Below are 23,621 nucleotides of genomic sequence, written 5' to 3' on the forward strand. Positions count from 1 at the left end.
GCGATAGCACCGTGATAGCGTCGTCGTGCGCGCTGATCGCATATCCCGTAAATAAATCGTGACTCGTCGTCTCCGCCGGACGAGGCAACGTCGACGAGGATGAATGTCCACGCTCAACCTCCAACAGCAAACTGCCTTTCGCGGCGCCTGTCGCCCAAAGTCAAATTGGAAGTGTGATATGCCGGCTGAGCATGAGCGTACATGTAGCGAATAATGTGCGGAAGTAGTACAGACGGTGCGTGAGAGTTGAGTATCATCAAAAAAACTACCGAACAGGAATTTCGCTACACAAAATGATGTCGTGTCCGAGGCCATCGACTTTCAAGATATAGCTGCAAATCCCAAAAAATTCCAGTGAAAAGTCAGCTAATGCAGGGACAAAAGACAGTCATGCGGCATAACGACAAACGACAATCCTTGGTCCTCCAGCGCTCTCATCCGTGCGCATTCGGCGGGTGCGTCGCTCTCCATGGCCTCCATCTTCTTCCCGCCGAATCGGAGCGTCCTGAGCCGAGTAATCGCACCGCCATCGGTGTCGACTGCATTCGCGGGCAGCGAGACGCGCGATTCAGCCATATCCAGGAAATTCGTGTGCGATGCCTCCGGATTCACACCGTCGTCCTTCCAGATGTCATCATTGTACTTCTGTCCGATCTCCAGCTCTCGCAACCTCAGATTTTGGCCGGATGTCAAGCGTCCGTCAGGGGAAAACTTCAACGTGAGGCGGTCCATCAGGACGTCGGAGACTAGGCAGGTTGAGATCGAAGTGAGGTTTGGCAGGGTGGCGAGAATGTCAGCCAGGTCGTCATCACATTTCCAGTCGAAGAGATGGAGGTCGAATATCTCCATCGAATGGGTGCTGTGTGAAAGCACACGGCGGAGTGCCGGCCATGGAGGCGGAACGAATATCTCTGACCTCCTGAAATCCATCAGAATATGGATGAGCAGGTGCTGTAGCTCCCGAAATTCAAAAGCATCCAGGAGCAGTTGGCAAACCTCCCGTACATGCGTTTTAATCATCAAAAACTGCAAATGATGCATGACTAGTGGAGGGAACATAGCGTCCTCGGTGTCCCAGATGAGATCAATGCGTGAATCTGCAAAATTGAGATGCAGAGAGGTGAGGTTACTGCACTGCGATAACATATCGACCGTGTCAGGAATGCTGGCGGGATGATATGGACGCAGCGAAAGGTGCGTCAAATTGGTCCAAGGTAATGTCCATTGTGTCGATGTGAAGTGCATGGATACTTCCCGAAGTCGAGGGGCATGGCATAAGAGGTCCGAAAGAGAATCGATTTCGCTCGAGTCTATATCTTTAATGCATCTTTCGAAGATAAATCTGGATAGGATGGACTGCTGTCTGTCTGGGTGACGGGATAATAAGTTCAATGCGACTGTGGCATCCAGAACGATGACACACGCCCAACGGTGAGCGTGAGCGACCAGCATGTCAAAGCAGGCCTCTATGTAGTCTCCAATACCCATGGCATAGATGGTGATGTTGAGAGGAAAATAAGTAGAATGAGCAAGCCAAGATCCAAGTGTCTGTTTGGCAGACGACGTGAATGCTTCTTGGGGTGCCCCAATATAGATATTGGACCATAATTGAGGGGTGTCCAGAGCAATATCCCGCCATCTCTTGCAGACCGTTGTCAAGAGGGTAGGCGCATTGCGTAACTTGAATGAAGCCAATTCATCCGTGGCGTCGGATAGACGGGGGAGGCAGTGGACGAAGATCTTAGCGATGATCTCGGTAGGAAGTCGCAATGTGCTATCCATGGAGCGATCTCGATAATAATGAGGTTGGGTGTGCTGGTCAATGTTCAGCTCGAGCTGGTTGGAAGGAAGTTCAATGTTGACCGATAGATCACTCGATGTGAGGTCGCAACGAGGTTCAGGCAACTTGAATGTACTCACCGCACATTGCCCCCAAATATCCCCAGGGGATATTCGGGGTATATTAGCAATATACCTGGAATATACCCGGAATATACTGATCAGGGAATATCCCTCAAATATCCCCCAGTCAATCCCAGCTGGGAGATGACTCATCCATTTCGATAGTCACCTGATGAGTGCGCGTCGTCGGACAGCGTCGAGATTTCTCTTAAGTGCTCTCTTCGTCTTACCCTCTAGGAGCCTCCAGTGTGCACATACCTTGGTGAGTCTTTCTCCCACTGAAACATGTTTCCATATGCTCTATAGTTCCGGTTTTCTCATATAATCAGATCTAATGCCTGAAAATGCGGGATCAGAGCACATATATGCGTCCATTTAGGGCGGGCCGGGGTGGGACTGAAGGAGATTGCAAGCACAGCCTACGACGTGTGTGCGGCAAGAATTGTCAGAACGGTGGGTATTGCGTGTGTGAGCGTGAACGTTGGATGGATGAGATCAAGGGTAAGCACAGGCTGAGCTTGGTGGCGTTGGCGTGGGTGCTAGCATCTGTGTTTCTCATGCGCATGGTGGCTCGGATTAGCCTCAGAGTCTGCGGTGCGCACGCAAGTGCCAATGTCGTTGGGGCAGCAGCAGCAGCAGCAACATCAGTGAGGCCAGTGTTCATCTGGGCTCTCCGTGTCACAGTGCTAACCCCCCGCACGGCAGTACTGACCCCCGCACTACACCGCATTCTTTCCATTCCCCTTGCTCCCTGCACTCGCCAACCTTATCAAGCTGCAACCCTTCCCGGTGACCTTGTCTCTTCCCACACTGATCTTCTCAGCCTTGACACGCATGCTCACCCCGCTTGTCCGCAGGATGTGCCTCTACGCTGCCGGCACCGATGCACTCGCCAGCGGCTGCGTTTGTGCGCGTGGCGTGCTACCAGATGTGCTCGTGTTCGACGGCGTGGTGCCGCAGCCCGACGCACCCCCCAAAATGTACTCCTCGAATTCGAGGCCACGCGCGGACGCACCGCTCCCGCCACCGCAATAGATTCTTGCGTCAAGGTGCTGGTCGTCCCATCCCTGATGTGCGCCGTGGCTGCTTGCGTATGCAGGGGAACATCTAGCCGGGATTCGCACCTCTCGCCTTTTCAAGTATATTTTGTAGATCTTTCAAGCCTTAGAATTGTCGTGTAGCCTTCAATAGCATGTATTAGTATTATGATTTGTTAATATATTTATTCTCTATTTATGGAGCACATTTTCAAGCAATTGGTTCATGATAATGAGCTTGAATATACCTGAAATATACCATGAATAAACCTGAAATATACCGTGAATATGCCCAGCCCCGAATATCCCCTGGGGATATTCGAGGGATTTTGTGACTATGCCTCGGATATACCACGAATGTACTGAGGGGGGGTCTGGGGATATTTGTGGTATATTTGTGGTATATTCCTAATATACCACGGATATCCCCAGGGGATATTCGAGGCAATGTCCGGTGACTGTCTCGAAAGGGAAATAAGCCAGGTTGGGCAAATAGGACCTGAATTCACGTAAACAGTTACCTTCTATCTGCTGTGTGTCGAATGCACGTCTGTGTACGACGACATCTCCAGAGATTCCGCTTTTATCATCATCGACTATCTTGACTGTTTGCGATGTTTGGAATCCAGAACATCACATCAGAGGACACGGTGCGTGGCCAGCTAACAATACTAATAGGTTTGCACACGAATCTTTAGGTTTTGACATCAAGCAAGATGCCTTGCAGGTTCTAATGAGAGAAGGGCTCATAACTCAATGACTTTGGAAACTCGCAACAGTTCTGGGCCTTTGGCAGGCAGCGAGCCTCCCTTCAGTTTCTCGTCTCTTCTTCAAGCTGGTCTAGGTGTTGCAATTGTGGACCTGGCGGAATCACTATGCTGTTACTCCCTCCTTTCGTCCTTCAGTGCTTGCCTCAAGCTGGCTCTATCGTGCCCATATAACGGTGTACGTCTAGAGCTCCTCTTTGGCTGTCAATCCCTCTCTTTCATTTCCCAGAATAACTTCGCTCGCTAATGACTATGGAAGAAGCTTTGCTCACTAACATCTACCTCGCGTCCATCCATCTTGACTTTGCAACATGGCTAGGGCAACCAGCTCTAAGACGCACGCATGAGGTTTTGACCAGATGGCTCCTCGACAACAGATTATTCTGCGCTAATCTCAGCTCAACTCCGATGCTAGGTTTTCAATATACTCAGTCGGTGGAAGTCGTACCTGGGATCTCTTCTGGCAGTACGAAGTGCATATTGTGTTCCTTCTTTGTTGATCAGAGATCTGCAATGCGAAGGTCACGAAGGTCAGGCTATGCAGCCCCTCTGGGGTTAGGTACATCACGAGGACCAGACCTCGCATATAACCTCACAATATGACTGGTCAGCGCCGAGAGCGACTGGAGCGAAGGTGTGCAATGCTCTGTATGGGTCTCATAGTGTTCAGTCACCTTGGTGGCAGTTCTTGGGATGAAGCCTTTGGAGGAACTTCTTGCTCAAAATCTCGCTCAAAATCTTGCTTTCAGAGCTGTTGACCGGTCCCTCTGTAGGCACCTTGATTGTAGTTCTCGGGATGAAGCCTTTGGAGGAACTTCTTGCTCAAAATCTCGCTCAAAATCTTGCTTTCAGAGCTGTTGACCGGTCCTTCTGTAGGCACCTTGATTGTTTATCAAAATACAGATTTTCTCCATCTCATAGGTTTGGACACTCAGGGACTCAACATTACCTTGGAAGAGTTGGGACTTTGCTAGAAATATTTGTAGCTGTTCTTTCCCTCAATCCGTCCTTGCAAAATAACTTTTGCGCTCCATGTAGGCAACCTGGCCTCAACTTCACATGTATGCCACCGATGACTTCACCGCTCCTCTGATGCACCCGCCACATGTGATCTAGATGATGCACCTGGCCACCCGAACGGCGCCACAGCTCAAGCGGTGCAATCTGTGAATTGACTCCTTTGTCCATCCCTTACACTGACAGTTTCCAATTTCTCTGAGGCAAATGTCCAACACCGATCACTGCTAGGATGCGCGTGCGTGCAGTTTCTCTCTGTCACCATGGCCTCCGTGGCCAGCAGCATCATAAAAAACATGCATCATAGTGGTATGCCCTCCCAATAGCACATCTTCATCTTATCATCTCCTCCCCTCTGAATAATGGATCCTGTCCCATATGTCGACTTTGTCCCATACGTGCCGCAAAGGTATCACTGCCACCAAGGCGACATTCCGGACCAATCAGTCAAAGAGTTTGCTCCATTTCCGCCTCCAGGATATCCGTTGGACTTCGGCGGTTTGGAGGCGCTGCACAAGTTAACATACTGTGAGGTGCTTCGACTATCGGGCATCTTTTCGACCGGTGCAGACTGATTGCGATTCCAAGCTTCTCTCAACACCATCATCCCTTTGAAAGAAGATATTGCGAACAGATTGCTTCTTAGAATTGTTGGGACACCTTTTGTAAATAATACCATGTAATATTGTCTGTCACTCGACTCACTGACTGAGGATACACTGCATCGGGTCGACCATATGGAGAACTTCCGCTGTCTCACTAGAGACTCGAACAACAAGGCCGTCTACGGCCCCTGGGATAGAAGCAATGTAGCGGAGATAGGGGTCAACAAGTGCCTGGTGCGTCTGGACGGTGTGCTTGTTCGACCATCTTTTTGCTGAGTTGAATCACCATTATTCAAGGTCGGTGTCACCATCCCTTGGTATATTATTAAGATGCCACCACTCGGTAAGCGCAAAGAAAACGCGAGGGTCCTCGTTCGTCCTTGGTTCGGAGAGACTGATCCTTATTGGCATGATCCAATTCCACCACCGCAGCTGGCGGAGGTGTACGATCACTACAAACGCCTGGTGAGTAGACTCATTGCTCTCAGTGTTTTGTCTTCAATCTTGTCTTACGACATGATGTTTAGCGCAATTGCCTCGTGGCGGAGAAATTACAGGGACATCGAAGATGGGTGTGGAGCCTTGCTACGATTGTGGCACGTCCGAGCTCAGAATTCTGTCATCCTGTTCTCATGATGCTTTGTCCCTCTCTGCAGAGCCCCTTGGGCACACCAATCGTAGTCAAGTACAAGCCTGGCTCTCTAGCGGCGGAGCAGTACGGGAGGGTGATAACCTCACCGGGCTCAATCCTTGACACCTTCTCTCAGATAATAAGCTCATGATCGTCGGGACTGATGTCCGAAAATCAATGTCTTACTGTGGTCTGAATCTTGAACGACAATGGTTTTATTATATATTGTACAGCATGTTGTATTCTGTGGGATAGGACATGAAAGCATTCCGTGATAGCAGACATGAAAGCGAGAATTAAGCAGCGCTACACCAACAATACAGCACAGAATTACGGGAACAAAGTGGTAAATAATTAGCAGGAATTGAGATTCCGGTTTGCACGGGTGGTGTCGATCAATGTTCAGCGAGGTCAAAGTGTCGGCTCGGAGATCCCCACAATGTCGCCTGCTGTTGCCCCACATATTTGACCACCTCCGTGCGACATGTGGAACATAGGCCCGTCAGACTGAGACCTGGCAGCGTGAGCGTGCCCTGCACCAGCCCCTTCACGAGCTCCCAGTCCTCTACGGGCTGCGACATCAGGTCCTGCATGTTCAGCAGGCACCGAGAGTGGGGCGAGATGATGCCCGCAGGCACCGCCGAGCTGCGGTGTGCAGCGGCTGAGGTCGTAGAAAAGCGCGATGAGCAGGGCATTGTCGGCGTAGTTGATGGAGCAGAGGGGCGCAATCACTGCGGCAGGGTGCACAATCAGATCCTCGGTGTGCGGCTGTGAAGCATGGTGAGGGTGCGTGCGCACGCGAGATGTTTATCCAGGGCAGAGGGCCAGGCTGCGTGGAGGCGCGCAAGGACATCATTTTGGAGGCGCGCGAGGTGGAGGATACCGGAGAGGGTCGGAAAGTTCTCGGTGGTGATTTGAGAAGCATTGATAGTGAAGAGAAGGACCAGGCGAGTGAACAATGGATGAGGAGATTTTGATTGGCGAGGCTGCAAATGAGTCTACACACAAACCATCGTATATTGTGTTCAAAGAAGCCTCCATAGCGTCCTTGTCGTCGACAACCTTGAGCAACGTACAATCGCGCAGGGTGTCACGCAGGGGCGAGCATCTCCTGGAATAAGGTGAGAATGCTGCGGTGGACACGGAAGAGGGCCTTGCCGCACTGTAAGATGACGTTTCCGTCATCGAAGTAAAGTGCTGGGTGATTTATGAGCAGCTCGGCATTGAGCTTGCTACATGGGCGTTTGCGGTCAGAGGGTGGATCGATGGAGGCCATGCTCGTCGAACCTGCTGCTAACGAGGGGAAGGGTTTCCTGATCACATGACAGCGTCTTCATTAAAGAAATGACGTCGCGTCACTACTATTCAACAAGCTTTCATCTTCGACACACATAAGTAGTAGGCCTCATGCAAGTTCAATCTTAGGGAATGTCGCTGACTGTTTCACTGATGTATGCAGATACACATGCATGTGAGATCATCAAATACCAAATCCCTTAGACGCTCATCTCCTCGCCGGTTGCATGCGGATGTGCCCACTGCCCATAGCCCTTCAAGTCTCTCTGTCACTATGCACCACTTATCAGCTACTCTGCGCGACCTACTCTCCAGCGCATTCCCTTGTTTCTCCCCCTCACATAGAGCCATGTCCTGCCCCAACGATGTCCTCTACTTTCCCAAGAAAGAACTCATCTACAACGTGACTGGATGGGCGGGGTTCATCCTCTTCACCTCCACCACCTCAGAGGACCGTCCGCGCATCGCCAGCATAGAACACTGCAAGAGGAAGCGCAGCGTCTTCCACGAGTTTCTCATCATCCAGTTCGAGTACCCCGTTCTAGGCGCTCCCCCGCACACCATGCCCATCATCGTCGAGCGCACGATCGAGACCAGCTGGCTCCCCAAAGACAAGATCCGCCCCAGCGCCAACCTCTCCCATGAGAACAGCAGCCACTTTTCCGCCTTATTCCAACCATTGTCCTCCTCCCACCTCAGCTTGTCCCCCAGCTCCGTGGCCTCCTCCTCCTCTTCTTCCCTTGTGATGCCTGCCTTTGACCGCATCATCATCCCCCCGAATGGCGCGCCTGTCAGCAAAATCGACCACCACGCCCGCCGCCCATATAAGACTTGCCGCAAGCTCACGTTTAATAAGCGCTTTACCAATTGTGGAGGGAGAACGTCCATCTCAGGCACCCCAGCACCCCTAGGACCCCGGATTTTGTGGTCATCGCTGTCGTCTCAGCACCGCTGCATCTCGTCAACGCGACAACTTCTCAGAATCCACCTACTTCGAATACACCTAGTTAACCTCACTGCATAAGTCTCATTAAGGAGCTCAAGGTCGCATCATGACACCCCTAACCTGGGCATCGAAATCGATGAAGTCACCATCGACGGTTCAGGGTCTTGGCTCACCTGGGCGCCGCCCAACGCGCTCAATGGACATAGACGAGCTCATGGAGGCCTCACCTTCAGAAGTAAAGGATGCGGATGAAGCAAAAACTATACTGGAAAAGAATTTGATGGTTATCCTGGGCAAAGAAATCACTATCGACACTCTACGCGCCTCGCTATGGCATATCTCTCAGGGTGCCAAAATGCTGGCTACAGCAAAAACACTGGTTCAGGCAGTTGCATTGCTATTAGGAGAGATCGATGAGGACTTAAAAGTGGAGAGCATTGCAGGGAGAGTTACGGAAATGGTTCTGGACAAGCTGAGTCTGGACATTAATCAACTTGCCTATATGAGTGAATCTTTGAAGGCCTCCAGCTCCTCGGTGGAAATCTCGATCGCCTCCCTATGTGACTTCCCTTCCCACTCACAAGCGGAATCAGACTCACTTCAGAAGCTAAAGGACAACATAGAAAGTTCACGCCAGAGTCAAGCAGAGGACAGCAAGATGCTCCTGACGGGGATGCGGGAAGTATTCGAGAAACTGAAAGAGGTCGCTAAACAAGTTGATTCCATCCCCATCTCCTCCACCCTGTCGACCTCCTCCGTCCCACATCCTGACCCCTCCCGGTCGTATCGCAATGCGCTCCTTAATACCTCTGCCAGCGGTCATGGGCAGAACCTTGTCGATCCCAAAGTAGCCCGACAGTCTATTCTGAAAGCTAGGCAAATCCTTGTTGATCTGAGCTACCCTGGAAGCGAGACAGTCCCGGCACGCAGTCTCGAATCCATCCGCGACACGGCAATCCACTTCTGCAAGATGGCCGAACCCCGTCCCTCCTGCGACATAGTTATTGAGGACACTTTTAGAATCCAGAACGGTGGAATCATCTTCCAATTCAATTCAAAGAAAGCCGCGGACTGGATTCGCTCCCCCCCGGTGAGCTCGCCCTTTGCGAATGCCTTTGGCAACAGAGCAGCAGTCAAACTCTGTCTCTTCCCTCTCCTCCTCCGTTTCATCCCTTTCACTTTCCGCCCAGATGTCCCCGCTGATCTCAGGGAACTTGAAGAAAGGTACAAGCTCCCCCCATTGTCTCTTCCCTCCGCTCACTGGGTCAAGCCCAAAGAAAAGAGGCATCCTACCCAAATGGTAGGTCACTGCATTCTCAATGTCTCTTTGATGGATATCGCAAACCGATTGATCATGGATGGTATCACCATCCGTGGGCGATGAGTTCTACCCGAATGGCTCAAGGCCGAACCAATTCGGTGCAGTAACTGCTAGGGCTATGGCCATATCGCTCGTAACTGCAACCATCAGAGCGCATACGGCACTTGTGGTCAGACCAGTCATAAGACTGTTGACTGCAACGCATATCGGACCCTCCATTGTGTGTCCTGTGGGGTGAACACGCATGCCAGCTGGGACCGGAATTGTCCAGAATTCCTTAAAAGGTGCCAGCTGCTTGACGAACGCCAACCTGATAACCAGTACAAGTACTTCCCCACAGAAGACCCTCGTACCCACTTCTGGATACCAGCTAAAGTCCCTATGGACTGCCATTACCCTGACAAATTTGCCGTCCATAGTACTCGCGATAAAACGGCTTTGGCTGCTCCTCATATGCAGTCCACTATTCCAGGCTACTTTGCACTGATGCAGACACAGTCTCAGATTGCAACTCATCAGCGGTCTCAGATCTGCCACCCAGATGACCTCGAGCATGATCAGCACCCCTACAGGGAGCTGTCCCATGGGCTGCCCTTAAACGTGCCATCTCAGCACTTGCAGGTGCCCTCAAGAGGCCAGTCGCCGCAAATGTAGGCATCTCCTTCTTTGTCCTACATGACCCTATGTCCCGAGAGTGACCTAGGTCCACCTGGTTTACAGAGGCAATTGCCTCCCACGTGCTGGGATGATCAATGATTGACGCTCCTAAGGAGTACTCATCCCGATTATGCATCTGGCAGGAAAATGTAAATACCTCAGATATCACCCAGCATAGGTCTCTGAATACGAGAGCGTATGATGAGTATGATGTGATCGCTTTCCAAGAGCCGTACATCGACTTCTTAGGGAACACCAGAGCCTCACATGACTGGCATGTACTATACCCTTCGACTCACTCATCTTCAAACGAGCCTAAACGCTCGGTACTACTAATTTGCTCCAATTTGCTCTCCTGCTCGTGGCGACAAATAGAATTCCTCTCCAACGATGTCACAGTGGTTCAATTCACAGGCGATTTTGGCATTCTCACCCTGTTCAACATCTACAATAACTGCAACCATCGACACACGCTGAACACTCTGGGAGATTTCTGCCGACAGAAAGGTGATGTCATTTTCCCCTATGCCAATATGCACCTGATATGGCTAGGGGATTTTAACCGGCACCATCCTCTCTGGGACTGTGCTGACGAAACATGACTTCTCACGACGGAGGCAATGGAGGAAGCCAACTACCTGCTTCATACCCTAGCCGACCTCGACCTACGCATGGCCCTCCCTCCTGGTATCCCAACACACCAATACCTAGTCTCAAAGAAATGGTCTCGGCTTGACAATGTATTCTGTACACCCCACATGCTAGAAGCCCTCATTTTATGCGACACCATGCCCGCTCTTCAAGGACCCACCTCCGACCATCTCCCCATAGTAAGTATTCTTGACCTCCAAGTTCTGCACAAAGACCTCCCTCCAAGGCGAGACTTCCGTAGCACGGATTGGGAAATCTTCGAAAAGAAGCTAGATGGGTATCTCTCGGCCAAGCCCCCCCGTGCATTGACCACTCTACAGGAAGTCGACGATGCGGGAATGCACATCATTGGTGCTATCCAGCACACAATTGACGAGATGGTCCCCATAGCCAACCCGTGCCCTCACTTCAAGCGATGGTGGACAAAGGACCTGGGAAAACTTCGACAATCAATAGTCTCCCTCACCCGCAAATGTTATAGGCTGCGCGATGTGCCAGGTCACCCTCTCCATGCTGACCTACAGGCAGCCAAGGCTAAGTACACCAAGGCCATTCGCTTAACGAAAGAACGGCACTGGAAGAACTGGCTAGATGAGGCCAGCAGTAATCACATCTGGACGGCAAACCGGTACATCTCAACCCTATCGGGTGATGGGGGAAAAACTCGGATTCCAACTTTAAAGGTAAAGGATGCGGAAGGTAACGAACAGCTAGTAGACTCCAATGAGGACAAGGCAAAGGCCTTGGCCACCGCCTTCTTCCCTCCACCTCCAGAGCATACAGATATTGATCCTGGGGGTGTCTACCCTCGGCTAGTATGTAAATTTCAGCCCATCACTCGAGATACTATCCGTAGAAATGCAGATTGGCTGAGCATGTATAAGGCACCGGGTCCTGATAGAATCCCTAATGTCGTTCTGGTGCAGTGCATGGATACACTGATCGAATTTTTATTTCACCTGTATAGAGCTTTCTTTGCCTTAGATACATACTTTGGTCCGTGGCGGGAGTTCACAACCATTGTTCTTCGCAAACTGGGCAAGCCAAGATACGATGTTCCCAAGTCATATCGACCAATTGCATTGCTAAACACTACTGCTAAGCTGCTGTCTGCTATTATTGCCAAACAACTTACCTTTATAGGAGAGAAGCACGAGGGAGTGCTACCACCCACACATTTCAGAGGATGTCCGGGACGCACCACCACTGACTCGATGCACTTGCTCATACAGAAGGTCAAGCATGCCTGGTGTCAAAAGCAAGTCACCTCGGTCCTGTTCCTAGACATAGAAGGAGCTTTCCCCAACGCTGTTACAGATCGGCTCCTACATAACATGTGGAAACAAGGCATTCCAGCTAAGTACATTTCATTTGTGAAAAATCTGCTCAGCAACCGTCACGCTGTCCTACGCTTTGATGACTATGTCTCGCCAGCTATTCAGATCATCAATGGCATTGGTCAAGGCGACCCGCTTTCCATGATCTTGTATATTCTCTACAACGCTGATATTCTCTCCATCCCCAAGGTAGCCCAAAAGACAAACGAATACGTCCTCTTATATGTCGATGACACAGCCCTCTTGGCCATTGGCCACTCCTTTGTGGACATGCACCAAATCCTGGCTGACATGATGACACGTGAAGGAGGTGCTATGCAGTGGTCTCACAACCACAACTCCCAATTTGAGCCAAGCAAGTTTGCCCTTCTCGACTTCACACAAGTGAAGGAAACGGACCCTATATGCCCAGGAAAGAAGAGGGCGCTCACACGTCCACCACTTGTCATTCCCAATCTTGCCGTTATCCAGCCCAGCCTCAGCGCTTGTTACCTGGGAGTCCTTTTCGATCAGGAGCTCCGCTGGCATATTCAGGTGCAACAGGCAGCAGGAAAAGGAGCTGCCTGGACTAACCAGCTAAGTCGTCTCGCTAAGCCCTCCTTTGGACTGAAACCTGCTCAGCTCTGGCAGATGTACATAGGAGTAGCGATTCCAAAGATGCTTTATGCAGCTGATGTATGGTGCACACCCATCCATGGTGGGGGTCTCAACAAATGTTGGTTAGGCTCTATTGGCGCTATAAAAGCGCTCGCGCAGGCACAGAGAACGGCCGCAAGAGCCATTATGGGAGGGTTGCCCACGTCTGCCACGGACACCCTTGATGCTCATGCCAACATCCTCCCAATGGAACTCCTCATTGAAAAGCACTGTGCCCATGCCGCCACACGTCTAGTATCGCTACCACCTTCACACCCCCTCAGTCCTCTAGTCAAACTCTGTGCCCGTACCTATGTCAAGTGACACAAGTCCCTGCTTCATCACCTCCTCCACCTCAACCACCTCCACCCTGCGCAATTCGAGAAGATACGAGCTGTCACCTCCCATCCAGGTGCCCGCCCGCTTGCTAGCTAGTCCATCCCAGATTCCCGCAATGACTCTGTAGCACAAGATGGCTCCCAGCAGGCCCAAATCAGGGTATACTCCGATGGCTCTGGCTAGGACGGACAGATCGGGGCTGCAGCAGTCCTTCTGCATGATAACAAACTGCCTCGAACCCTGTTCTTCCACCTTGGCACAGACTCAGAACACACTGTGTATGATGCTGAAGTTCTAGGCACACTTTTAGCCCTCCATCTAATTAGCACTGAACAAAACTCCAATGTACCCATCTCCATCAATCTCGACAACCAGGCTGCACTGAAGGCGACCCTCCACCACCACGCTGGTCCAGGCCAGTACTTAGCCGTCGAAGTTCAGCGTCTGCTGCAGGATCTCAAGCGCAGTCAAAAAGGGACAGACTTTCAAGTGGAATTCCGCTAGGTAGCTGGACACGAAGGGATCGAGGGAAATGAAATGGCTGATGTAGCCGCCAAAGAAGCGGCCGGGGGTCACTCAAGCCCAGATAAGTCTCTACCCAAACTCCTGAGAGACTTTAAAGGCAGCCCTCCCATAGGAATATCTGCGATGTGCCAGATCCTGCTCCAGAAGGTTATGAGGAAGTGGAACACACTATGGAAGGCCTCCCCGCAATACACCAAGCTCTCTCGCATTGACCCCAAGCTCCCGTCTAAGCACTTCCTTAAGCTGGTCCAAGAAGAGGAGCTCTGACGAGGCCAGATCAGTCTAATATTTCAACTTCGCACAGGCCATATCCCTCTTAACAAGTACCTGCATCGCATTAAGGCCGTCGACTCCTCCTGCTGCCTAGCCTGTGGTGAGTCAAACGAAACGGTGAAGCACTTCCTATTAGACTGCCCAAAATATAGCTTCAAAAGGCACGTTCTTCTCAGTAACTGGCCGAGGCACCGTGATGTCCCACTTTCCTTTCTACTTGCAGACCAGGAGGCCTTCAAGCCTCTCCTTTGCTATGTTCAAGCTACAGGCCGATTCCCCACACAATACGGTGAGATCCGCCCTCGTACATAAGACATGATCATGCTTTGCTGTCCCTTTTCCTCAGGGCAACAACTCGCATTGAACAGCCCTCCTACTTCGATGACCCTTGGCATCCTGTCCAACATTTACTCCACAATTCACCTTTCTTTAAACTCCATGCTTTGCTCAAATGAAGTATGTGTTAAGCCGTTTAGACTTAGTTGCATGCACGTGATGCACTAGGAGGGGTTCCCTGGGCTAAAGCTGATTGTGACGGCCCAGCGAATAAAGATGATGGCTCATCTTTGGGCTTGTTCCAAGAAAGGCTGATCTGTATTGATCTTCTCCTCGAAGAGTCGAAGGAGATGCTGATTGATCACGTGTCGATGTTTGTCTGGTACGAACAAGTCTTCTCCGATACAACAGATGACTTCGGAGGGATCCCAACGGATGACTCAATAGGCAGCGAGTCCTTGATAGCTTGCAGGTGGTAGAGAATGATGAGAGCGGTGAGACGAATCCAGTGCTTCGTCAGACTGAGTATGGTTCTTTAGATCTGACAGAGATCGCAAAGCGTGAGCTGAAGGTAGCCAGACGCCGGGCGCAGTGCTGAGATCAAGATGTATACAAAGTGAACGAGCTGAGGCTTCCAAGAAGCTCAGCTCTCCTATATATAGTACATGGCTATTTAGGGCGGGACAGACATATGGTCCGTGCTTCTAAATGCTAAGTACTATCAACGGTCGATGCATGTAAGCCACAGTCATTGTTCGTACTCCGCGGCTCCTCGATGTAACCATATATAGTAAGTATATCAAATGTCTGTCCGCAGCAATATCAAATGGAACCGATCTCGATCGACATCAGTCATCGCAACAGAAGAGGAATCATAGTACGTAAGTGTTCATGCATCAGCATGTAAATGGTAGTCAGTCCGAGTCCGAGTCATGTGCGTAGCTCATGACCATGTCCTGAGTCACGTGCCTAGATGCGTGTCAAGTCACAGTCCCACACCGCCGGAGTGTATCTGACAATGGACGGTGAAAAATGGAGCAACATCGGCTGGACCCCGAACTCAGTCACACTCCAACATGAAACGCGCCCTTGGTCCAACGTGAGCAAGTTGATGGTGATGTGAGCATGATTTCGCCATAAAAACAACGCCGTGCCTCCAACTCTCCTCCCACATCGATTCCTGCATCGGAGCAACATCCCGTTCGAGGGCCCACCCTTATCGGCTCAAGATGTCGGAAATCTGAGGCAAATCTCCAGATCTGTGATATCCACATTGTCATGGCCTCGTTCCTTCCTTGTGTAGTAATAGATAATCCTTAACAGTTTTTTAAGTTTTCAACACAACAAATCCGTGCTCTCTATTTCGCAAAACAGTAGGCTTCAATTTTCTTTATGTACAATCCTTGCAAGTTGGAAACTGGAATTGAAAGTAAGTTGAACTCTGGTTTCCAAAGTGCAGGAGTGCCGGTGATAGATCCACATTAGCAGTGGAGTTTAGATACTGCCGGAACGGTTTTGCTGAATGTGTAGTATGCCCTCGTACACAGTGGACAGTCAACATGACCTCCTCAGAGCTTCAGAAGCATATGAATAGCCAGGGTCATAAAGGCTATGTTCACCTCAAAGCGGAGCGATCAGTGGAAGACGTCGATAAGTGCACACCTCACTCTGAGCGCAGTGCATGGAGTCCAGCTGGCTTTTGATGTAGAATATCAACTGACCAGCCTCCTATCTGACCAGCAGGCAGTACAGAAGCAACTGATGCAGGATATGATGAAGGGCCGTCCGATTTTCTAGATCAGCTCGAAGATGACGTTACAGATCCCCTTCTCAAGTCTTTTGTGCGTACATTACGAGCGGCAAGCATGCGTCATGAGTCCGAAGAAATACCCTTGCATGACATAGATGAGGGCGATATGTCCGATGGCACAGACTTGGAAGGCGATGACTGGTATGATGACAGCATCTTTGGTAGGTCACCCAGATGTATTCCAACAGTCAATAGTGCTGAGTATTCAATTCTAGGAAAGCTGCCTTCCGAAAGCCCATAGCCCTCCATACCATCAACATCGTCCGTACAACAGCAGGAATGGTTTCCGTGGCCTAACAAAGCTGTATGTTGAATGTTTCACTCGTGACATCCTCTTCACGATGTACACTAATTATTTTACAGACATTCTTAACCCACCTTTTACTCAGTGCACCTCGTCTGCGCTTCTCTCATATGCAACAGCATGCAATACTGTCATGGGCGAGGGAACTTGGTGCCAATCCGTCGACCTACGATACAATGCAGCGCACTCGAGCAGAACTGAGACATGCGATCGGAAATCCGACCCACTGTGAATGCTCCTCCTCCGGCAATGTCTGGTATCTGAATGACATAGCACAATCCGTGGCAGAGGTGCACATTGTGCTTCTACTAGCATCGTGGATGGTACTTGACTTCACACTTGTGCATAGGATTTTGCCAACCCCATTACTCGTAGCAAGATGGGACCACTGTATCCCGAAGACCTCCAAGGCAGCATGAAGCAAGTATGGAATGCGGCGAAGCTGCTAGTTTATGTTCCTGACAACATACTCACTGCAACCGTGCGCTCCAACGGCACAATATACTATGTGGATGAGCTAATTCAGCGGGACCACGGAGATCTGTTCATTGCAAAGCGGTGGATCTTGCGTGCAGGAGAGCACTGGGGCTTGGGCTATCGTGTCCATCGATCTGAGGTGCGTCTGTGTTCATTGGCCCCTGTCTAAGCATTCAGTTAAGTAATACTATGTCTTCAGCAAGGAACTCTGCACGTTGCGACGGACAAAATAGTTGGTGTCCGTGTATCAACCTTCAAGTATAACGTTGTCGATATCCTCCTTCAAAACCAAGCTTCTCCACTGATATTTGATGGTGCGTGTTACTGTGATTTTATTTCCACGGCCTTTCATATTAAAGGAATGTATAGGAGAGAGAGCTGACTACCAAGTAGTATGCCCACATCCTCTGCGAGAGAAGGCGGGTCAGCGCATGGTGTATTCCGTTCCTGTCATTGTTTTCATCGATGACGTCTCTGGAAACCAATCAAAGCAGTGGAACAAGCACTTTGCGTGCTATATTTCCAATGGCCTTCTCACGCGCGAGGCTTTAATGGAAGAATTCCATGTGCGCTTTGTTGCAGCCTCTCCAACAGCGACCCCATTAGAAATCATGCAGGGGGTCCGAAGTTCAATGGAGTAGGTTGTCTATGCAACATATAACGGTTAATTGGCTTACAGGTCGATGTATAGACGCGCTTTCAACAATCCAGTGGTGGCATACGATGTTAGGACCGCGTCCTAACACGTGCTTAGCACGTGAACAAACGGGAAGGTCAGGTGTTTCCCTGGACTCGAACCATTGACGATTAGGACTATGACTTGACACACGTCTAGGCACGTGACTCAGGACATGGTCATGAGCTACGCACATGACTCAGACTCAGACTGTTTATCATTCACATGCTAACGCATGAACGCTTTCGTCTTCTGCTTCGGATTGATTACCATTCACATGCTAACGCATGAACGCTTACGATACTATGCTTTCCCCTTTTGTTCTGATGACTGATGTCGATCGTGATCGGTTCCTCTTCTATCGTGCTTACTGATTGGATCACGATCGGTTCCTTACTTCTGATTGATGCGGACAGACATTTGATTTACTTACTATACATGGCTACATTCGCGAGCCGCGGAGTACGAACGATGACTGCGGCTTACCGATGTCGATCGTTGATAGTACTTAGTGTTTCGAAGCACGGACCATATGTCCGTCCCGCCCTAAATAGCCATGTACTATATATAGGGGAGCTGAGCTTCTCAGAAGCCTCAGCTCGTTCACTTTGTATACAATCTTGATCTCAGCACTGCGCCCGGCGTCTGGCTGCCTTCCCAGCTCATGCTTCGCGATCTCTGTCAGATATAAAGAACCATACTCAGTCTGACGACGCACTGGACTCGTCTCACAGCTCTTACCACCCTCTACCACCTGCAACGTATCAAGGACTCGCTGCCTATCGAGTCATCCGTTGGGACCCATCCGAAGTCATCTGTTGCATCGGAGAAGACTTGTTCGTACCAGACGAACATCGTCACGTGATCAACCAGCATCTCCTCAGGCTCTTCGAGGAGAAGATCAATACAGACCAGCCTTTCTTGGAACAAGCCCAAAGACGAGCAGTCGTCTTCATTCGGTGGGCCGTCACAATCAGCTTCAGCCCAGGGAACCCCTCTTAGTGCATCACGTGCACTCGACTAAGCCTAGCCGGCTTAACACTTGAACGAGCTCACTCCTCCCTGCCCTGAAGAAACACTCTGGACCAGCACAGACTACAGTCACTAGCAGCAGCCGCACACCAACTGCTAGAAGAAAGAAACCGCAGCAGCATCTTAGCCACCAGGATTAACCAAGCACCCCACGACGGAACGTCTAGGTTAACAGAAACCAGCACCCACATCAGATACTCGGCAGTCGGACGAGTATACGCAGGAGTAGCCTCATATCGGCTACAGCACACACAAGATTACTTCTTCATTGGAAGAATCGGATTCCCCTTTCTGGGGCTTTGCTTCACCAACGAACCCAGGACACCAGTCTCCGCAGTTGGAGATCCAGGACTCAACTTTATTCACACCAGGAATACCGTTGACATCGACGACGGAAGACCAAGCAACTTCCCAGCAGACCACATCGCATCCCTTCGAAAGCGCATCACCCAGGACGTTGATTCAGGAGGAATCAGACAGGAGCTACTCGAGAACAGTCACCAAAGGAGCGACTACACAATCTTCATCTTCTGGACCTACACCATCCCAAACTAGGACGCGCTGGATCTTACTGGATACTCACCTCACCGAACCGAAATCATCGGCACCGTATCAGTTATCCGACGAGGAGAGTTCGCCCACAAAACTTATCATTTCCGAACCGTCGTCGCAGGACAAACCTTTGACGAGAGCCTCACACTCCTGGACCAGATCAACAACGGGATTAACGAAATCATCCGCAGAGAACCCACACTCCAAGAAGGACTCCGAGCAGGAAGAAGACACGAGATCCCCTTCTTCTTCACAGAATAAACCATTGATTCCCCAATCCCAAAAGGATACCCGCCCCCGTACCACAATAACCCAATCTACATCTTCGAGCACCTACCCGAGGACGTCGACCCAGACACCGTTTATTGTGACGAAGAGAACCGACACTTCTACATCGGAGGAATCCTCACCGGATTCTACACAGGAGTTGGGAAAGAAGAATTCTACAAGAAACCCTTCTTCGACAAGGAGATCCACGCCGCACCCGAACTACAGACCACTAAGCTCGCAATCGTCGCAGCCGAGCTCAGAAGAATCAAGCCTAAATCACCGCCACATCGGAATCGTAACTCACCGAGACCACACGTTTATAACGTACCCAGGGAAACAGCCAGTGGAAGTCGACTCTCTCGAAGAAACACGCCCACTACATCCCCGATACAAGAAACCTCTCCCCAAACAAGTATCCGAACCCCTTCACCGGACGAAATCACCCGGGAAGAGCATACTCAAGAACCAGATACAAGTGGAGAGCCTCCTGACGATCACCAGCCCCCGTCCAGTGAGATGTCGACAAATCCTAGAAATCCTGAGTCCAAGGGACCGGCTATGGCCAAACCCACTCCCTTCGACGGAAACCGAAAACGAACGGAGCAGTTCCTCCACGAAATCGACCTGATGATCCTCGCCAGGAAACACGACTTCCCGGACGAGTTTACAAAGATCGCGTACGCCTTGTCCTACATGAAAGGAGGATCAGCAGGGATATGGGCGAGGAACTTCACCAAGGCCAGGAACACAAATGACGATTGGAACCACTACACGTGGAAACCCGCGACCGACATGACCTCAGTCCGTCAAAAGATCTCGACGGACTTCGAGGAATTCGACAAGACAGCAGATGCCAGAGACAAGCTGGCCAGGATCAACCAAGGAAAGGAGTCTTTTAACACATACCTCCAACTGTTCGAGCAAATCGCCGAACTAGCAGGGGTTGATCTCGAGACCAAGAAGACGCACTTCCTACGGGGCCTCAAATGGGAGTTGGCCCGAGGAATTTATCAAGACCCAGCAGCACAGGCGACATGGGACGAACTAGTAGCCAAGGCCAAACGACACGAGACAATGCGCATAGAAGAAATGCGCGCACGAGACCTTCGGCAGGGGAAGTATCAAGTTTTCACCCCGACCAACTACTATTCGAACTTCGCCCCGACCCCTCGTCACGAACGAGAATCCCAATACGCCCCCATGGACGTAGACGCAGCTGAATTGGAGGTCGACGCCATCCGCTTCAAGAAGCTTACGCCGGAAGAAAGGAACCGGCTCTACAAAGAAGGAAAGTGCTTCTATTGCAAAAAGACCGGGCACATGGCGCGCGGATGTCCCTCTCGACCCAAAAGAAGATTCCCACCTCCTTCAAGAGGAAGGTTCATTCCTAGGTCCCGCACTATGAGGGCCATGGAAGCGGACGAAGAGGAGGAAGAAGAATACCGGGACGCACGCAGATCCAGCGTAGATCCTGAAGAACGAATGGGAATCGAACGAGGCGTAATCGCTAACTTCCAAGCCAACAAAAAGGGTTTTTAAAGTCTCTTCCACCGGCAGCGGGTGTGAAGAGTAGGATTCTTGCAGGAAATCGGTACGCTCCTCTGGCCAGTGACAATGCTGACCAAGAGCATGGACATCCAGACACGTTATATCTCTCCGAAATGAAAACTCGTGGTGCACCATCACTTCGGATCGAGACGGAACTCATAGGCAAGAATCGAAAGGCTGCTACACAGGCTCTGGTCGACAGCGGAGCAACAGGCATATTCATGCATCCCAACTTTGTGGAAAAGCATGGAATCAGGACGAAAAGGACTCCCCACCCCATCCCAGTCAATACGGTCCAAAACACGGAATTCAAAGGAGGACCGATCACGAGGTTCGCAGAACTCAAACTACGAGTTCTAGGCGAACAAGGGGGAGTGCACATCGAGTCGGCAAGATTCTACATCGCCGAAATTGGAAAAGAGGACGTCATTCTAGGAACCGACTGGTTATTGGAACACAACCCAGAGGTCGACTGGCACGCGTATGGACTACACTTCACCAGGTGCCCACCGACATGCGACATTATAGGAGGACCAGTCAAGGCAAAAAGAGCTTTTAGGAAACCAGGACGTCAAGAACCAGTAGTACGGCGCATGGTGACAGTACCGCGAGAGCGCGACTACTCAATCCCATTGCAGAAGCCAGGAAAAGGACAGCTAGGTCGGAAAGTGGGAAACACTACAGTACCACATCCGCGGATATTGCCTAAAATCCGGGGGTCGCAACCCAAAGGCACGAACAGGGAGTACTCGCTCAGGACCCAAGCCAGAAATTACACGGCACCGACGTGGGCAGAAGAGGAGCCCCAGGAAGGTGGTGGACCGCTATCGGCTCTACCTTCCACGGACCTAGACGAAGATGGAGTATACCTCGTCAGGTATCTGGAAACAGGGCAACTAGAAGCCCTGGAGTTATACAACGACCGCGAGGAAGGATACGACATCCATCGCGTGGAAACCTCCGTCGCCAATACACCGGCACGCAAGACGGAGCCTGCCAAGGCAGCGATAGGCAAGCAAACGAAGCACACCAATTCACAGAAATTGGCAGAAGAGGCCTCGAAAGGAAAACCCGAATTATCCTTCGAGGAAATCGTACCCAAAGTATACTGGAGTTATAGGAAGGTTTTCGAAGGTCGAAAACCTGGGAAACTACCTCCCAAACGACCATGGGACCACAAGATCGAACTCAAGGACGACATGGAACACTCGCTCAGGCCAAAACTTTACAGCCTCAGTCCCATGGAACAGGAGGAACTCAAGAAATTCATCGACGAAAGTCTCAAGAAGGGATTCATCAGGGAATCCAAGTCGCACATGGCATCACCGTTCTTCTTTATCAAGAAGAAAAATGGAAAGCTACGGCCGGTAATGGACTACCGGAAGCTTAACGAAATAACGATCAAGAACAAGTACCCTCTCCCGATTATTCAAGAACTACTGGATCTCTTGACAGAGGCGGAATACTTCTCGCTGGTGGACATCGACACTGGATACAACAACATCCTCATCGACGAAAAGGATGTCCACAAGGCAGCGTTCGTAACGAATCTAGGGATGTACGAACCTCTGGTCATGTACTTTGGCCTCACCAACTCGCCGGCGATGTTCCAAACTATGATGAACTCGCTTTTCAAGGACCTCATCTATGCAGGACGAGTGGCCATCTACATGGACGACATCTTGGTGTTCTCAAAGACTATGGACGAACACATCAAGACGATGAAACAGGTTTTACAGATATTGCAGGATAACGACTTGTACCTGCAACCCTCGAAATGTCATTTTCACAAAACGAAAATTGACTATCTCGGGTACGTCATCTCTCGCGGACATCTGGAAATGGACCCAGTCAAGGTGGCCGGTATCATGGACTGGCCCACACCGACCAAAGTCAAGGAGGTCCAATCGTTTTTGGGATTCTGCAATTTCTATCGCAGATTCATCAAGGACTACTCGAAAATAGCTAGGCCGCTATTCGAGTTGACACAGAAGGAGCGCAGTTGGGACTGGACGACGGCATGCGAGGAGGCATTCCAAGCACTCAAGAAGATATTCATCTCGTCTCCAGTACTCGTCATGCCGGAAACCAGGAACCCCTTCCGCATCGAATGCGATGCATCCGACTTCGCTACCGGAGCAGTATTATCACAAGTCGCCCCAGATGGGAAATGGCACCCGTGCGCATACATTTCCAAGTCGCTCTCACCCACCGAATGCAACTACCCGATCTACGATAAAGAGTTGCTAGCGGTCGTTCGAGCTTTTGAAGCCTGGCGACATTACTTGGAGGGCGCCGAGACCCCGGTAGACGTCTGGACGGACCACAAGAACCTCGAATGGTTCCGCTCAAGCCAAAAGTTGAACCGTCGGCAAGCACGATGGTCGCTATTCCTCTCGCGTTTCGACTACAAGTTAACGCACAAGGCGGGGACGACCAATAAATCCGACGGTCTGTCACGGCGTCCAGACCATAAAGAGGGGGTGGAATTTGACAATTCAGGCGAAACGCTCTTGGAACCCAAGCTTTTCGATCAAACACCGGAAAAGAGCCGAAGACCTTTCGCAGACGTCAATGCAATCACCACAAAGGATGAACTGGACCCCCACGAGATATGGCACATCAGAGCCACAGGACGAGGAGGCGTCACAATCATTGACGAAGACCTCAAGAATCGAATCATAGCAGCAAACCAAAAGGACAAGTGGCTACTCGAAACCTTAGCCAAGATCCAGG

The 23,621-nt window shown here is 50.7% G+C and overlaps 9 protein-coding genes across 9 annotated transcripts; 7 read left to right on the forward strand and 2 right to left on the reverse strand.

Moving 5' to 3' along the window:
* Positions 1-226: 226 nt before the first annotated feature.
* Positions 227-1,882, reverse strand: HETIRDRAFT_470102 (uncharacterized protein). Its single transcript, XM_009543632.1, has one exon. It carries the CDS (start codon positions 1,780-1,782, stop codon positions 367-369), a length of 1,416 nt encoding a protein of 471 aa, XP_009541927.1. The 5' UTR covers positions 1,783-1,882; the 3' UTR covers positions 227-366.
* Positions 1,883-2,514: 632 nt separating this feature from the next.
* On the forward strand, positions 2,515-2,937 carry HETIRDRAFT_101182 (uncharacterized protein; the record flags this gene model as incomplete). Its single annotated transcript, XM_009543633.1, has 2 exons — positions 2,515-2,549; positions 2,760-2,937. The coding sequence occupies 2 exons, from the start codon at positions 2,515-2,517 to the stop codon at positions 2,935-2,937; spliced, it is 213 nt and encodes a 70-aa protein (XP_009541928.1).
* Positions 2,938-5,085: 2,148 nt separating this feature from the next.
* HETIRDRAFT_424505 (uncharacterized protein) lies at positions 5,086-6,082 on the forward strand (the record flags this gene model as incomplete). Its single annotated transcript, XM_009543634.1, has 6 exons — positions 5,086-5,251; positions 5,312-5,388; positions 5,437-5,562; positions 5,626-5,793; positions 5,856-5,928; positions 5,985-6,082. The coding sequence occupies 6 exons, from the start codon at positions 5,086-5,088 to the stop codon at positions 6,080-6,082; spliced, it is 708 nt and encodes a 235-aa protein (XP_009541929.1).
* Positions 6,083-6,370: 288 nt separating this feature from the next.
* On the reverse strand, positions 6,371-8,143 carry HETIRDRAFT_424506 (uncharacterized protein; the record flags this gene model as incomplete). The annotated part of the gene is made up of 5 exons (XM_009543635.1): positions 6,371-6,690; positions 6,970-7,070; positions 7,123-7,272; positions 7,425-7,627; positions 7,691-8,143. The coding sequence occupies 5 exons, from the start codon at positions 8,141-8,143 to the stop codon at positions 6,371-6,373; spliced, it is 1,227 nt and encodes a 408-aa protein (XP_009541930.1).
* A 254-nt stretch (positions 8,144-8,397) lies between these two features.
* HETIRDRAFT_424507 (uncharacterized protein) lies at positions 8,398-9,585 on the forward strand (the record flags this gene model as incomplete). The annotated part of the gene is made up of 1 exon (XM_009543636.1): positions 8,398-9,585. One exon carries the CDS (start codon positions 8,398-8,400, stop codon positions 9,583-9,585), a length of 1,188 nt encoding a protein of 395 aa, XP_009541931.1.
* A 1,958-nt stretch (positions 9,586-11,543) lies between these two features.
* HETIRDRAFT_27464 (uncharacterized protein) lies at positions 11,544-12,017 on the forward strand (the record flags this gene model as incomplete). The annotated part of the gene is made up of 1 exon (XM_009543429.1): positions 11,544-12,017. A coding segment is annotated over one exon (474 nt), but the record flags the coding sequence as incomplete, so codon positions are not given.
* A 1,629-nt stretch (positions 12,018-13,646) lies between these two features.
* On the forward strand, positions 13,647-13,892 carry HETIRDRAFT_28214 (uncharacterized protein; the record flags this gene model as incomplete). The annotated part of the gene is made up of 1 exon (XM_009543431.1): positions 13,647-13,892. A coding segment is annotated over one exon (246 nt), but the record flags the coding sequence as incomplete, so codon positions are not given.
* Positions 13,893-16,081: 2,189 nt separating this feature from the next.
* On the forward strand, positions 16,082-17,448 carry HETIRDRAFT_308919 (uncharacterized protein; the record flags this gene model as incomplete). Its single annotated transcript, XM_009543637.1, has 6 exons — positions 16,082-16,213; positions 16,268-16,330; positions 16,390-16,620; positions 16,680-16,946; positions 17,007-17,121; positions 17,177-17,448. The coding sequence occupies 6 exons, from the start codon at positions 16,082-16,084 to the stop codon at positions 17,446-17,448; spliced, it is 1,080 nt and encodes a 359-aa protein (XP_009541932.1).
* A 2,405-nt stretch (positions 17,449-19,853) lies between these two features.
* Positions 19,854-20,876, forward strand: HETIRDRAFT_311331 (uncharacterized protein; the record flags this gene model as incomplete). Its single annotated transcript, XM_009543638.1, has 1 exon — positions 19,854-20,876. One exon carries the CDS (start codon positions 19,854-19,856, stop codon positions 20,874-20,876), a length of 1,023 nt encoding a protein of 340 aa, XP_009541933.1.
* Between the last annotated feature and the right edge of the window lie 2,745 nt (positions 20,877-23,621).

Source organism: Heterobasidion irregulare (assembly GCF_000320585.1).
Source record: "Heterobasidion irregulare TC 32-1 unplaced genomic scaffold scaffold_02, whole genome shotgun sequence".
NCBI classification, from domain to species: domain Eukaryota; kingdom Fungi; phylum Basidiomycota; class Agaricomycetes; order Russulales; family Bondarzewiaceae; genus Heterobasidion; species Heterobasidion irregulare.

Coding starts and splice junctions, on each gene's coding strand:
- HETIRDRAFT_470102 (XM_009543632.1), bottom strand. CDS start 1,782: ATGGATAGCACATTGCGACTTCCTACCGAGATCATCGCTAAGATCTTC.